Here is a 15,382-nt window from a genome sequence, read left to right on the forward strand (position 1 = left end):
CTCTTTTCCATGTTTCCCTCCTGCAGCACATGATCAGCTAATCAGCAAGCTTTCCAGAAGCCTGATAATGATCCTGATCATGAATCAGGTGTGTTAGTGGAGAGAAACATGGAAAACAGGCTGGATAGAGCCTCTCGAGGACCGAACTTGAGCACCCCTGCTGTGGAAGCAAATTGTTGAGTGAGGGGTGTGTACAGTATACCTGCAGGGTGCACCAGTCGTTGAACTCGAGCACATCCAGTAGGTACTCAGCACGGATGTGACTCAAACAAGCTCCCTGTACTCTGGGCACAAAATTAAAAAATGTAAATCTTCAGGTGGAAATCATTCAAGTTGCGTTCTAGTTTTGGAACAGACAGACATTGATCCAGAATTGCCATAAATAGCTTGACAAACTCAACTCAAATCAATTTTATTTAACATATCTACATACAAAGATTATAGTTTGACAAAGATTTCCAGTTAAGTCATAACATTATTTGAAGTGCTGTTTTGCCCTTTGATACCAAAACGAAGGCTCTTGTTTGATCATAGACATAAAAATCCCTGAAGACACGAAAGCAATGCCTTTAATCAAACAGTTAATTGACTTTCTTTGAATTGAATTGTGAAGCACTTTGATGCTACCCCCTTGAAGTTCATTTTACCACTAGTGTGTCTGAAGATGCACTGTCGAGACTGTGGCACAGGGATGTTAATTGAACCAGTGTTGCAACATGAGCTTACCTGAGAAAAGCAAAAATGGCCTCGTATTGTTGGAGCAGCTGGAGGGTGCGCTGGTGTACATCTGCGGAAAAGGTCTGACAGTGAGAAATGTTGGGAATCCGCCTGCCCGCCAGATGATGAATCATCTCCACTGCAGACCTACATTGAGCGCCATTTAAAATAACAACAAAACATACAAGTTTGAAAGACGCAACCAGGCAAAACAATGATTTTATGATCCATGCCGACAGCACCATTCAGTTGCCTGTAGGTTTCATGGTTGCATACCTGGAGTCTTTTTTTTGGCTGACTCCTTGACTCTGTCCATTAGGATTGTCTACTACGTCTTCGGACACAATTCTAAAGTACGGAACATAAGGTATTTCATTGACAAACAGTTATATGCACACAAAAAAAAAGTATGACAGCATCTACCATACCTTCTGAGTGTGTGTGGTATCATGATTGGGTTTGGCCCAATGAGCCAGCCAAAGAAGCTAAACCACCTCTGCAATGCCAATAAAACATCCTGGTAATATTGGCGCTCCGTTGACGTTGCAGCAGGGAATAGTGGCACACCAATATCAGATTGTGGAGTGTCTGTGTTACGAAAACTTTGGCTGCTGGTCTCACTCCCACTGTCACTTTGTGTGAAGGAATCTAAACAAAAACATTCTTGCTGAGTTCCACAGTTAACAAAACAAAACAAAGCAAAGCAATACATGTTTAGTTAACCGTGGCTTTTTCTGACCTGATGACGAGTTCTTGAGCGTTGAGCTGATGGGATCAAACATGGAAGAGGAGGATGTTGGGTCAGACGAAGGGCTTGGTGTGTGATGTGTGATGGTTTCGAAAATGGTGGCCCCTAAATGCCACACAATCGCACAAATACAAAAAAGTACATGGTGTTAGCTTGAGTGTGAAGACGTTTGTGTTAGTATCTCTCTGTTATACATTACCAGCCCTGAGAACTATTTGGTGCATGGATCGTTGAAACGCCATTTGGGGCCACACAGTCAATAAACAGTTGTCACTTGTGGCACACAACCTGACCTTGAATCTTGCACAGTCAGAAGAAAGTAAAAAAAAAAAAAATTATATGTTGTAAATTGAACAGAAAATAACGTCCAAATCATTTCCCTGCTACTTGGATTCAGGAAAATATAATTTCTGTTGTTGCCGCGGCAATTCAGCATTTCCCTTTTTTTTTTGGATGGTTCGCAAATACATAAGCAATCATCCAAAATAACCGACTGACTTTGAAATGTCAGTTACTGTATCTCACAAGTGAGCGCACCCCTCATTTTTGAGAATATTTTAAAGAAATGCCACTTTGAAACCAGCGGCGGCCACACACAATATTGACACTTAAGGCCCATTTTGGACATTTTCACTTGGGGGTGTACTCACTTTTGTTGCAAGGAGTTTTGACATTATGATTGTGTAATGAGATATAATGAAGCGGCTGGAAAGTGTTTCCTGTTAAACAAGCTAGTACACTGACTATGTAACATTGTAACAGAAGTGTAATTTTGGCAGTTTTTTCCATGAACAGATACAATACTGTATTTACAAAAATGTGAAGGATCATTGTATTGACTTTTGCGAGCTATATTACCAGCAGGTAGTTACCCGTTGTTTAGGTGGTCAGTGAAGGTGATACTCGTGCGAATGGACAGAGTCACCGTGGAGAAAAAGGACACTCGGCAGATCAGTGAGGTCACACTGGATATCTGATTTGGATGAATGAGCAAGGTGGTTATTTCAAGAGCGACAGACTAAGATGCACACGGGAGTGAAAAGAAATTGTGTAAATCCACTTCAAGATCAGTCGAAACCTTACGTGCTCTTGGGCGGGAATGGTGTTACCGTCCGGGAAGGTGACACAGATTGGCTGCACCTTGGTTCCATCGTCCTGAACCACCTCATCTACCTCAGCTGTTAAGCTGGTTCCACTGCAGAAAATACAGTACTTCATTCTATCATGCAAAATACAGTATATTGAACAGTTTATGATAAGTGAAAGTACTTGAGTCGATGGCAAAAAAAAATATGAGTATGTGTATGCGAGTGTATTTCCTCTATGCTCCTGAATTTCAAGTAACTCCATACAGCTGGTAAATTACCATAACCATAAAAAACTAACAATCAATTAAAGTAATACATTTTCATAATGGTGGTGTATATAGCATCCAAATGGGTAGTGACAAATATATGCAAGGAGGCTGTGCATGAGTCATCGCCATGATCTCAATAATCATGTGGGGAAATGTGCAGTTCGTCACTGCACTAATACAACAAAAACAGTGGATATAAAAAGTTTACTATACATGCCCGGTTTTTGTGATATAAAAACAAAACAAAAAAATAAAAAAGTGAAATAACGTGGTTACACAAGTGTACACAACTAGAATGTGCCTGTGCTCGGACTTAACCTTCATTGGAGCATACCAAAATATCCCAAACACATGTGAGAAAATGTGCTATGTTCTGATGAAACCAATGTTGAACATATTAACAAAAATAATTTTTGACGCAAACATACCACTGTTCATCACATCCACAAATATTAAACATACAATGAAGAATGGAAGTGGCAGCATCATGATTTGGGGATGTTTTTCTAGCACAAAACCTTTGAGCTACTTTACTTGGTGGCAGGTGTGTAGTGATTCCTATTTAAGTTGGAATGTGATTAGTCAATGCTGATTAGCCAGAGCCCAGTTATAAGAGGGTGTGTACATTTATGCAACTTGTTTTTAAATAATTTCTCTTAGTGCCATTTTTTTTTCAATATTCAAAAACCCTGGCATTTGAACAGGGGTGTGTAGACTTTTTATATATCCACTGTAGCTGCTTGTAATAATATATAAATGACGTATCCACCTGTGTATCTTTGCATCTATCACTAACTTCTTGTGAACCAACCTGGTGTATCCTGCGGCGAGCAAGGTAAGTTTGGCTGTTATGCTGCTTTCCAAGGGTACTGGGGTCAGGAACAAGTGAGGAGGGGTGATGGTTATAGTGGGGACTTGGTGGATGATAGTTATGGGAAGCTTTTTGTATGGCTGCCTTATCTTGCCCCCTTCTTCGTCTTCCAGGTAAAGAGAGAGGGTATGCCTGGTCACCGTGTCTAACGGGATGGAAAATGTACAAATAAATAAATAACTCGATCAGGATGCCTGTTCGAGATGAAGGTGTGCTTCCTGTCATTTCTCACATGTTGTGAATCCCTCTGGCGTGATCCTGATTGCCAAGCAGATGGACTGACCAGGCCTCAGACACCCCGATGATGGAAACACAGAAAAATGCAGCTCGCCCTTTCCTCTACCCTCGAGCGGTGTCATGCCGCTGAACTTCAACCGCCAGCACACGTTCTTCACATGGACGCTGTGCCAGTAGACGCTCTCCTCGCATGCGGCTTTGAGCTCCAGTGTCTCACGGGAAAAAAGGAAGAAAAAAAGACATGATGTGAGCAGCCGTAAAATCCTAAAGTGCGAATAAGCGCATAAAAAAAGCAGATCATTGATTTACAATATCATGCAAAGACAATGAGCAAAATAAGCAGCAGCAATATTTGGCTTCTACACACTGATGTCAACTTGCCCCAGGGCAGCTGTGGCTACTTAAGTAGTTTACCGCCACCAGAGTGTGAATGTGTGAGTGCACGAATAATGCAACCACTGTGAAACGTCTTTGAGTGTCCAAAAAAGAGCTATACAAATCTAATGCATTATTATTATTATTATTATTATTGATGAAAAATATAAAAGTGTCAATGAATGGTGGACTGTACATGACTAAAAATGAATACAAAAATGAATGTAAACAGCAGGAAGATTATTCAGCATTGACTACAGTTGTTTGGCACTTGTGGGTTTACATATTCACAATTTTTTTTTTATTATCATTGTTTTTTTGTTTTTTTTACATTTTCAGGTTTCTTGAGGGGCAACCATGCCGCCATTGCCTTTTTTTCATGCGAAATGTATATTGAATGTTTGTCAGTGTGTTTTTTTTTAAATAACTTTTTGTGTTTTAAATTTTTTCCCAATGCATTTCAATGGCCGTTAATTATTTGCGGATTTTAGCTATTCACAGGCCAGCCCAGTCCAATATACCAAGTATCGATACCACTAGTAGTTTAGTACTAATTACATCATTTTAAAGAAAGTTCTACAGTATAGATCACAATATAGCATGAAATTAATGGCCATCCTGTATTGTTCTAACTTGTAGTTCTTGATCGTAAAATGGCCACAAGCACCCTTGTATCAGTACTCGCCTATCCCTATAAATGACCTCTAAACAGGTATGTAAAGGGCAGCATAGTGGAAGACTGATTAGCAAATCTACCTTACAGTTTTGAGGCTAGGGTTCAGATCTGGGCTAAGGCCTTCCTGTGTGGAATGCACATGTTCTCTGGGTACTTTGGCTTCTTCTCACATTACAAAAACATGCATGTTTGGTCCACTGCAGACTCTTAATCGTCCTTAGGTCTGAAAGAGTGTGATTGGTAGTTTGTCTATTTGCTGGAGACCAGTCCAGGGTGTACGCTCCTGAAGCCAGCTAGCATAGGCTCTTGCTCAACCGTAACCCTCATTAGAAAATCGATATAGGAAATGGATGGAGAGATAGATGGACAATTGTGTAAACGCTATTTAGAGCAGTGGTGGTTATATAGTGTCGGACAGCAGGAGAGACGGACCTGTCCTTCACACATTTGGGGTGATGTCCCGTGTTAGATAAGGTCTCATGTACAACACGGTGACGTCTGTTGATGGATACAACAATAACAAAGCTGCAGTATAAGGCCATATTGGCCAAGGCTGAACAATCCATATTTGGATCATCAGATTCAGAATTATTTGGTACACACGTTCAAACGAAAATGTTACATTCTTGAGAGCAATGAAAATAGTTGGTAGAATAATTACCTTAGTGTAAGATTGAGGCGGTTGTGTAAAAGCTTCCACGTGGAACAGTAGGCTTGATGGAGACCACTCGAGAGGGGCGCACAGCACTATTTAAGAAAAGGCACGCCATCAGATGATTGTGTGTGAGGGCATCATCATCATCATCACCACCACCACATGACGGAGCCCACCTGTGGCTTGAATATGCGGTTGTTGCATTGCCATGTTGATAGACCAGGGAATCACTTTGATAACGCACTTGCTGCCAGATAAAACGAAAGGCGAGCTGGACGAAGGGGAAGGCGGCGGAGAAGCAAGAGGCCATCTCATTCCGTTAACCATCAACGCCAGGTCAAAGACATATTCACCTAACTGCAGGGAGACATTTTCTTCCGTTTCTTCATGAAAAGTTTTCCTGTTTCAACATACAGCGGTGCCTTGAGATAATTTGTTACATAACTTAAAACACTCGTATCGAAAATTATCCTTCCCCAATGAAATGAATGGAAATGCCATGAATCCGTTCCAGACACCCACCACCAAATCCATAGAACACAAAGAATAAAAAAAGCATTTTTGTTCAACTTTTTGCTTCAATTTAACCTTTCTTTCTATATCTGACATTTCCCATATGTTAGCATTAGCATTAAGTTAGCAGTTTCAAAGGCTAGGCTAAGTGGTTGTTTTAACGATACACGTAATTCTCTTTGTTTTGTGCTTAGTTTGACAGTAAACTTCAACTGAGTGGCAACAAACATTTTGAAGCCTCTTTATTTATTTATTTTTGAAGATTGCTCACTAATTCCAGCCAAACTACTGCTTGTTGTGAAGCTAGTCGTTGCCATCATAAAGCGCTTGTATCTCAAGTCTACCACCCCCCCCCCCCTAAAAAAACAAACAGCCGAATGACCTCTCATGTCACGAAAACTCGCAAGTCAAGTAATTTGGATCTCAAGGCACCACTGAGCTTCTTACCTCGGTAGGGGAAAGGACCAGAAAGCAGTTTACTGTCTGGCGTCCCTTCGCTTCCACAACCCTCACAACTGCAGGATTCTCTTCTTGCAAAAAAAAAAAAGAAGAAAAAAAAGATTGAAACCAATTTTCATTTCTGTTTTGTAATCACATAATGACGCAGTGTGTAATCAATCATGTGGATGCTAGCATACTTGCATCAGACTGAGGAAGCCGCAGAAAGAAGTCTGGATATTGGGACAGGTCGAAGGTGAGCCGAGCTGCAGCTGATGAGCGGTTGATCACGGCAAAGGGTACCGCTCTCTCAGAACCAATATGGACGCCGTAGAAATGGAAGAGGGACTGTGTAGAGGGTAGTGAGTCAACCAGGGGGCACGCTATTCAAGTCATACAGTATAGTATCATGCAAAAGTAGTTGGCACGATTAGATTTGTTGTTTTAGCAAAGCTATATACAATGCTAATAAAACTGTACAATATTATAGCATTATAGGCTGTAGACCCTTTGAAAATACATCAACAGTAATGAAAATGCATGCATGCATATACACACCAGTGCATAATCAATTTGAAGATGACATGACAACATATTGTTTCATGAATTGGAGAACCTTAAGAAATTTAAGAGGTGTGAAGTATTCAGATTAATACAGGCTTTTACTGAAAGATAAAAGCAAATACACTACACAACCTTTTTTAGCACACCACTGAAAATCCAGCCCTCCTCTACTGTCAGCACTTAGAGGCTTTATGTTACCATGACGACCATATGAAGTGTTGTATGTTCACATGTGCTACAAGTTACATCAAGTGAACAACAAATGTATCTGTTTTTTTTCCCTTCAGATTTATTAGGCTGGACATGTGGTCACTAATTTACACTTAATGTATTTTTTTTCAGTTATTTGTAGTTCTATAACTAAAGTGTATTTCTTCCAAACAAACTAAAATCCTGACTAATAATTGCCTTAAACAGAAAGCTGTGACATTGCATTTTCATTAAAAAGAATTTCAGTATATACGGTGTAAGCAATATAAAATTGCTTAGCATATATTTACCTACATATGATGGATTGTTTTTGTGTGTCAAGTTCTGAGTGAAGAATGTCAAGTAGCCCTTGCATCGTTGGATTTGTATACATGCAGCCCTCGGGGAAAAAAAGTGTGGACGTCCCTCGATCTAAATACATATGGAGGACCAAAACTGCCAAAAATTCTAAATAAATAAATGACTAAATAAATAAATAAATGACTAAAAGTGAAAATAAAAATGGATACAAAAAATATAATTCCAAAATTTAATACAAAATATATATATAAATGGAAATAAAAACAACAACAAAAATATATATCCATAAATAAATTTTAAAAAGTAAAAATAAATACAAAAATAAAAAACTAGATTAAAAAAATTCAAATATATATCAAAATAAATAACTTGCGACTTGAAATGCTCGACAACAAATCGAGGTGACAGTGGACATCATAGTTGTCCATTGCTGGAGCTTTCCATGCAAGCTGGTGAGACTTCCTTGTTCGCTGAGCCGCTCACTCGACCAATGAAAGGCGGTTTGCAACGGCGGAGTCCAACCCAAGGACCGCCCCCTCATTTGAATAACATTTCGTTCTGGCAAAACGTCCGCAGCATGAAATAAATAAATGTGAGAGCAGAGCGTTTTTATTTATTGATTGATATTTTATTATATTTATACATTTATTTTTATACAAGTCCGGGCTTCGGCCTTCCTGGGCCTGGGCGGAGTTTGCATGTTCTCCCTGTGCTTGCGTGGTTTTCCTCCGGGTGCTCCGGTTCCCTCCCACATTCCAAAGACATGCATGGCAGGTTAATTGAACACTCTAAATTGTCCATAGGTGTGATTGTGAGTGTAGATGGTTGTTTGTCTCTCTGTGCCCTGCGATTGATTAGAAACCAGTTCAGGGTGTACCCCGCCTACTGCCCGAAGCCAGCTGGGATAGGCTGCAGCACCCCCCGCGACCCTTGTGAGGACAAGCGGTTGAGAAAATGGATGGATTTATTTTTATATTTATTTTTATTTTTTGAATCTCATTTTTTATTTTTGCATTTATTTTTACTTTTATTTATTTATTTATGGATTTTTTTTTGGGGAGTGGGGGGTATTTTTATTTCCATTCATATTTATTTATTCTTATTTAATATTTTAAATATATTTGTTTCTATTTATTTTTATTTTCACTTTTAGTCATTTATTTATTTATTTTGAATTTTGGCAGTTTTGGTCCTCCATAAACACACACCCCAATACATAACTCCTGTTTTACCCAACACATGACCTGAAGCCTCAGCAAAGTATTATGACCTTTCACTAGTTCCTAGCACCTACTTGTGCTCAAGTAGCAGCCCCGAGCCTCATGAATAAAAGACAGTGACACGAAATGTATTGATTGAGTTTTGTTAACTAGTCATGACACTCACCATACTGATGTCAACATTCGGCGGCTCCACCGATCCACCGACTCGAACCTCAATTGTCTCCATGTTTTTCACAGCTATCTGTATAAGCAAACACGTTCACTTTGACCAAATGATCAGTTTTGTTCCACTGACTACTGGGATTTGATCTTACTGCAACTCTAGTGTCAAATTTGATGACAGCATCAGGGTTGAAGTGAATCTTTAGGACAGTCTTTCCTCGGCTGGGCACCACTCCCTCGCACGGGATGACCACCATGCACGGCAGAGGACAGACATCAAGCACCTATAGCAGACAAACCATTTGCTGTCTTAATGTGGACGGTAAGATATGTCAAAATGTTTGATGGTGGGCTTACTTGATAGTACGCATGGTTCTGGCCAGTATTGTGTAAGATTATAGTTCCGACAGAGGACATGTTGAGAGGCACAGACTCAAACATCAACCGGTTCTCTGCTAGTCGGATGCAAGTGGGGCCAACCTGAGAGGAGAAAACAATGAAAAGAGAGCCCTTACAATTAATTTGGCTCAACAAAATGCACAGTGGTGGTTTATAATACCATACAAACATTTTACTGAATGTGAATTATTAAAGTTTGTGCATCCTGATTAATTCATCGCAGCTTTCTGGTGTGTACGGCTTAGCCGCTAGGAGTACGGTATGCTGCAGTCATGCAGACACAATTAAAAAAGAGTTTCACAACTACTAGAAATTACTCACTAAAATGCAATTACTGTGGATTAGTAAAGTTTTCCCCAGAGGAGAAATAATTCATGCCTGTGAGTTTGTTATATTGTCAGTCTACATGTGCATTGATCGTGTACAAAAATATCAAATATGCCAAATTTATAAGTATAAGGTCCACGCCAGCAATATGTATTTCATCGCAGGATCACACAGAAATCAAAACTACAGTCACGAGGAGAGTTTTCATTAGACACCTTAGCAAAGCAGTGTAGGCGTTGTATGTTGCCATCAATGCAATAGAGGTCAAAATCTCCGTCCTGAGGGGATGAAAAAGAGGCATGCCACACCACCTCACAATCCAGTTCACTGTATGGCTCCACTGTACCTGAAGGAGAGGAACACATTGGACCCAGTTCACTTAGAACAACATAAACGTATCCAAATTTTAAAAAAGTGCATAAAATCAATATGGCAGTGGTGACCGGTCAGGTCCGGAAAGGCCTTTTCTGCTGGCTAAACACTATCAGAAGCACTGATCAGAACAGAAACCTAAATTGCTGTATTTGTTCCATGAAACTGCACTCATTTTTTTGGCTGCAGTTTCCAATTAGGTACAGTTGCGAGAACATCTGAACTTTATTTGACATTAATCAGAAGCACTTTAAATGATGGCAAATGTGTGATGACTCTCATTTAACATAAATTTGAATGTGACTGGTTACATTTTTTAACACAGCCACAGCTAATATAGAGGGTGTGTAGACTTGTGCAACTACATTATCTGAGCCGTTTATTCTATTTTTTTCCCTTCAACTTCTTGGTCACTTTTACATCATAAAAATTTGCATTTGAACTGGGGTACGCATACCTTTCATATGCACTATATGTGGATATTAGATTTAGTTTTTGTTTTGATCCAATCAGATTTTAACCTCTGCGATGCCATGTCAATTCCTCCAAAATCAATAGTTCTTGCACATGTAAGTAAACATCGATGGGGCAGACCCTGAATCAGATTTCAAATTCATCCTCACAGGGAGCCCTCAATGGCGTCATGAGTTTTCTGTCCACTGATTGGTTGGTCACAGCAAAACCTGTTTACATATCTGTAGCAATTGGCACACATTAATACTGCCGAGCCCAGAAGAGAGACTTGATTACGGCATCACAACACATTTAATAATCCAAATGTGGCATATTTGACCCCCCCCCAAAGTTGAATTAAGTCAGATAAAGCTATAAAGGCCCTGAGTCCGCCACTGCAATTATGAACAGTCAGAACCTGTGGCTGGTCGAATAGAGAAGAGGATGCCGCTCTCTGGAACAATAGGCCGCCACGTGAATTCTGCTGGCTGATTACGCGGGTTCCGCAGCGTAACTGAGCTTCGGTAGCCTGATGAGGCGAGCAGGTTTGCGTTGGGGCCAAGCATCAGCATGTGGGTAGACAATTCCAGGTAATTTCGGACAACCTGAGCCTTGACCAGAATCTGTCCAAGATGTTGCTGATTCACTGTGTAAGACACAGGTCTGGAGATCAAAAAATAGATTTAAACAAGACTGGTGTGGTTAGAAGTAAAGTAGATGTTATGTGACGTCCTCTTCCAACCTCTGGAAGTGACCCAGCTTGTTGCTTTGAAACGTCAGGATTACCACATTGTGGGAAACAGGTGGCAGCACGTGAGACAGGGGACATGAGCCCTGCAGCTCAGAGCAGTCCACCTCAAATTGGACTCGCAAAAACGATGGCAAGGGATTGATCAACTCCACCTTCCGCTCGCACACTGACTGTAAACACACCTCACCAAAGTCCAAAAATGTCGGGCCTTATGGGAAACCAGACAAAGCATAAGACACTAATGCCATTTGATACAAGTATATGGATATGCAGTATATTGAAAAACTGACCTATGATAACCTGGTAAAGCTCCTGCGATGTCAAAGTCCTGTCACAGTCTGCCATCTCCTGGCGAGTAGCTGAAACTGCATGTGAATCTGCTGTGCCCTAGAATAATAATAATAATAATAATAATTGTATTTATTTTTTGCATAGAAAAATATTATAGCATGAATTGACTAGTCTGTGGATCATGTTGCTGACCTGCCTGGCACTGGGGGCCCTGCCCTTGAGCAGGACACAGGAAGTATAATTCTGCCTCCTACTTGACTTCTGATTGGCTTTCAAGTCACGGAGGAGAAGCTTAGGTGGCTCAAGGCCTTCAGCAGGTATCATCCCCAAGTTATCCACTTGTTCTTCCAATCTATTAACCAAACGTTAGATTGGTTTGCATCACATACTTTAAATTTGACCATTTTTATGAATATTTTCCGTTTTACTTTGTCTTGATCTTCTGCATGCGTGTTTGTCTGAGCTGCTTGAGGAAGTCGGTGTAAATCTGTTTATGTAGACGTCTTTGCTCTGCCTCCTCCCAAGTGAAGCCATAATCGGAATCCACATAGCTGTATCGTTGTACTCCGGTGAAGATGGTCCTGAAGAATGTAAACACAGGGTTTAGGCATTTTGTCATCTTTTTGGGGGGGAATGTTTTACAGTAATTCCTTTCAAACCTTACCTAAACTGTGTATATGGTGTAGTTGGTCTGACGCTGGTGGCTCGGTCATTCGGCAAAGCCAGAAACTCCTCATCAGCTAATTTCTTCCTTTCATGCATGTGGAAGTTTGTCTTACGAGCGCTGACCACGGCAGCGCGCACCATTCCATAGCAGCAGGCCAACTGACTGGATGAAACATGAGGACGTAAACCGGTGGGATTGGTCACTGTTGGTGTAATACCTAGAAAAAATTTAAAAAACAAAAAAGTCAAATGACTTGTATTGCATGAGCCGAGGTTATGTTTTCATTGAGAATTCTGGTGAATATGATGACATTTTGTAAACAATACATAGGATTATGATGGGCTGAACTGAAAAAAAACAACAACATGCCAAATATTTGCAACGAGAATGTTAACAAGTGTAAACATCGGGGCTTTTTTTTCTCCTCCCCTTCCTTATTTTTTTCTTTTTAACTCATTCACTCCCTGCCATTTTCACGGAAGCAACCCCCTTCGCTCCCCGGCTGTTCTACTGGATTTTGACTGATTTTGTAAGACCCACAGAATATTGTGTTCCATTGCTATAAAAACATGGAACCCACCAAAAGAAAAATTTGAGTATTTTTTCATCAGGAAAAAAAGTATATTTGTATCTGTTTTCATTTTGCAGCAATTAGCATTAGAATATAGCTAAGGTTCATCATTATTCACAAATCTGTTTAGAACTGTGGGTAAATGAGCTTGTTTGCAACATGGCCCTTGTTGATCTCTTATACCCTGCTGCCACCTGATGGCCGTTTTTGTAATTACTGCCATTGCTTCACCCGTTCTCTGCAGTTCAGAGGCTGAATCAAAGCTCTAGCATTAAAAAAAATTAAAAAGATATAAATATGTCTTTAGGACAACATTTAAAATAGAACTTATTTATACGTTTTTGGGAGCAAATGAGTTAATCAAAGAAAATTGGGGTGCCATTTCATGACCCATCGGGCTTCCCATGCTGTCGTTATTTTTATGTCTCTAGGACGGGTTGGCATGTGCATTGAACATTGTGCGGCAATTTGTGCCAATTTACACATTGCAAGCTAAGATTTATTCACAGGTTGGAAACTTTTGATCCGAAGTATGTGCCCCTAAGCCACAAATATTTTGCTGAGATCGCCTTGCCAGTTGCCTCACCTGCACATTTCATGAATACATAACAACAATAATAATTAATAATATAGTAAATGGATGGGCGGAGGGTCAATAATTTATTTATGATTTCTCAAGTTGCGGTTTATGGATCCCATTTTGACAACAACTCTTTTACTATCATAGCGATAACAAATGTGTTGGGGTTGGGGGACGCCTGGACCGAATGCTCTTTAAATTGAATCATCTCAAAGTATTTGAGGAGTTTGGAATATTTACCAGGATTTAATTTAGGCGAAGGAGGTGTCATCTCAATTTTGCAGATGGCGGATAGGTGTAGTGAGATTGTGTAAAAGCTGCCAAGTTTTAATTCTGCATCATCCTCACTGGTGTCATTAGCCCTCTGGCGAGCGACGTAGCCCAAAACATCAAGTTTCTGGCACATTTGGTAAGTCCCCTGCTGCCGTGCGTTGAAATACAAAACTATGTCCTGAGGAAGCAAGAGACAGAACATAATTGCCCCCAATGCATTGCACTGCTGGGCTTCAATGTACAGTGCCGTGAAATTCCTAAACTTTTCCAAATTAACCAATATTAGATCATACATTTGTGTACAGTATTAGCTTTGTGTTTAAATACATCCACCCAGAATTCCCACTGAGTAAGTACATTTGTGAGTAATTCGAAACAAGACCATCTTTATTTCAGTATACATACTTATTGTGACATTTTTGTTTAAGGTGTGCCAAATGAGTACAAGTATCCTAGTGCAAACATTTACAAACATTATGAAAAAGTCTCCAAACGTTGGGAAACATTGAATACAATGAGTCTTACCTGAAAAAGTCCAGGGGCAATCGTGCCGGAGGAAGGCTGAGCGCCAAAAAGCGCCAACTTTCGGAAGCGGAAGTGAATAGGAAGATGCGGAGAAAGATTCTGCAGCACGCAAAGGTGTTCCCCACGCTGGCCCACCCGACAGGTGGAAAAGTCAAACCTATTGGAGGGACTTGGAACCAGAGCCACAGGCAACCCGGTGCCCGTAACCGCCAACTCGACAGTACTGATAGCTAGCAAGAGACAAGTAAAAAGAATATTATTCATTAAATTCTCTCATCCAAACCAAATTTTTAACCCACTCAAGCACAAAGAAACCAAAATCGAGATTTTAACGTGAACCTCAAAACTCAGACATAATACCATGCCCCGTTTAAAAAAAACTAATCTTAAAGAATTTTGGTCTTTAATAATCCCAATATTGGATTGTTTACCAATTTAATGTAATATAATCCTTTCTATACACCAGCAACTACAACTACAATCAATGTGTCAAAATAAACTCTGAACGAAAAAAGTGTGTGTTTGTGAATACCATTTCTGTGAGTGAAGCCATGTTTGCTTCTAACTGAGTCCAGGTGTAGAAAAAGACAGTAGTCCTGTCGACTGGCTTGGCATCGAGGCCTCACATGTAATCTGAGGGCGGGAATTTGGTGATTTTTATGAGTACCAATACTGTAGCGCCTTGAGATATGAATTTCATTTGTTTTGTGGCCCCCCTTGGAACGACATCTTTCTCCGTTAAAAATAATGGAAATGCCATTAATCTGTTCCAGTCACCTGCCCCTCCCTCTAAATCTTTTTTACATGTTATTTGATAAGAAAAATAGCACTCTACATACAATATTGTACTTTCTAAAAATGTACAGTTGTGACATACCAGTGATGAATTCAAATGTAAATATGTAAACTGTTGCCATATGATATATTTTGCTTCAATTCGATGGACATTGTATGCACCTTCTGATGTGTGTGCATTGACCACCTTGGGGCAGTATAACACAGGCATGATGTGACATGTTGGAGTTGGTCACAAGAGCTTAGAAAGCCGCAGTAATGTCCGTCAGTCTTTATGGAGGATATAGAATCATATATTGTTACATTATCTGAGTACATGTATTCAAATATTC

General features: G+C 40.1%; 1 protein-coding gene across 3 annotated transcripts in view; it reads right to left on the reverse strand.

The window, feature by feature from the left end:
* The window catches only part of LOC147178818 (cilia- and flagella-associated protein 47-like), a 41,411-nt gene that overhangs the window by 22,428 nt on the left and 3,601 nt on the right, over positions 1 to 15,382 (reverse strand). For 2 of the 3 annotated variants that reach the window (XM_086069671.1, XM_086069669.1), the window contains exons 8-34: positions 14,788 to 14,888; positions 14,256 to 14,485; positions 13,698 to 13,908; positions 12,304 to 12,523; positions 12,068 to 12,220; positions 11,832 to 11,991; positions 11,639 to 11,735; positions 11,340 to 11,556; positions 11,016 to 11,260; positions 9,988 to 10,118; positions 9,404 to 9,526; positions 9,199 to 9,330; positions 9,048 to 9,125; positions 6,788 to 6,935; positions 6,597 to 6,679; positions 5,813 to 5,993; positions 5,643 to 5,728; positions 3,926 to 4,142; positions 3,634 to 3,838; positions 2,549 to 2,660; positions 2,338 to 2,438; positions 1,665 to 1,765; positions 1,457 to 1,570; positions 1,146 to 1,365; positions 994 to 1,065; positions 727 to 864; positions 203 to 284 (exon numbers count right to left, since the gene is read on the reverse strand). In XM_086069671.1, the coding sequence (XP_085925797.1) occupies positions 203 to 284; positions 727 to 864; positions 994 to 1,065; positions 1,146 to 1,365; positions 1,457 to 1,570; positions 1,665 to 1,765; positions 2,338 to 2,438; positions 2,549 to 2,660; positions 3,634 to 3,838; positions 3,926 to 4,142; positions 5,643 to 5,728; positions 5,813 to 5,993; positions 6,597 to 6,679; positions 6,788 to 6,935; positions 9,048 to 9,125; positions 9,199 to 9,330; positions 9,404 to 9,526; positions 9,988 to 10,118; positions 11,016 to 11,260; positions 11,340 to 11,556; positions 11,639 to 11,735; positions 11,832 to 11,991; positions 12,068 to 12,220; positions 12,304 to 12,523; positions 13,698 to 13,908; positions 14,256 to 14,485; positions 14,788 to 14,888 (3,958 nt within the window). The remainder of the gene's footprint in view (positions 1 to 202; positions 285 to 726; positions 865 to 993; positions 1,066 to 1,145; positions 1,366 to 1,456; positions 1,571 to 1,664; positions 1,766 to 2,337; positions 2,439 to 2,548; positions 2,661 to 3,633; positions 3,839 to 3,925; positions 4,143 to 5,642; positions 5,729 to 5,812; positions 5,994 to 6,596; positions 6,680 to 6,787; positions 6,936 to 9,047; positions 9,126 to 9,198; positions 9,331 to 9,403; positions 9,527 to 9,987; positions 10,119 to 11,015; positions 11,261 to 11,339; positions 11,557 to 11,638; positions 11,736 to 11,831; positions 11,992 to 12,067; positions 12,221 to 12,303; positions 12,524 to 13,697; positions 13,909 to 14,255; positions 14,486 to 14,787; positions 14,889 to 15,382) is intronic. The other variant, XM_086069670.1, reaches the window with a different exon arrangement.

The sequence above is a fragment of the Leptonotus elevatus genome, chromosome 2 (assembly GCF_054856555.1).
Source record: "Leptonotus elevatus isolate MCC_2025b chromosome 2, RoL_Lele_1.0, whole genome shotgun sequence".
In the NCBI taxonomy this organism is placed as follows: domain Eukaryota; kingdom Metazoa; phylum Chordata; class Actinopteri; order Syngnathiformes; family Syngnathidae; genus Leptonotus; species Leptonotus elevatus.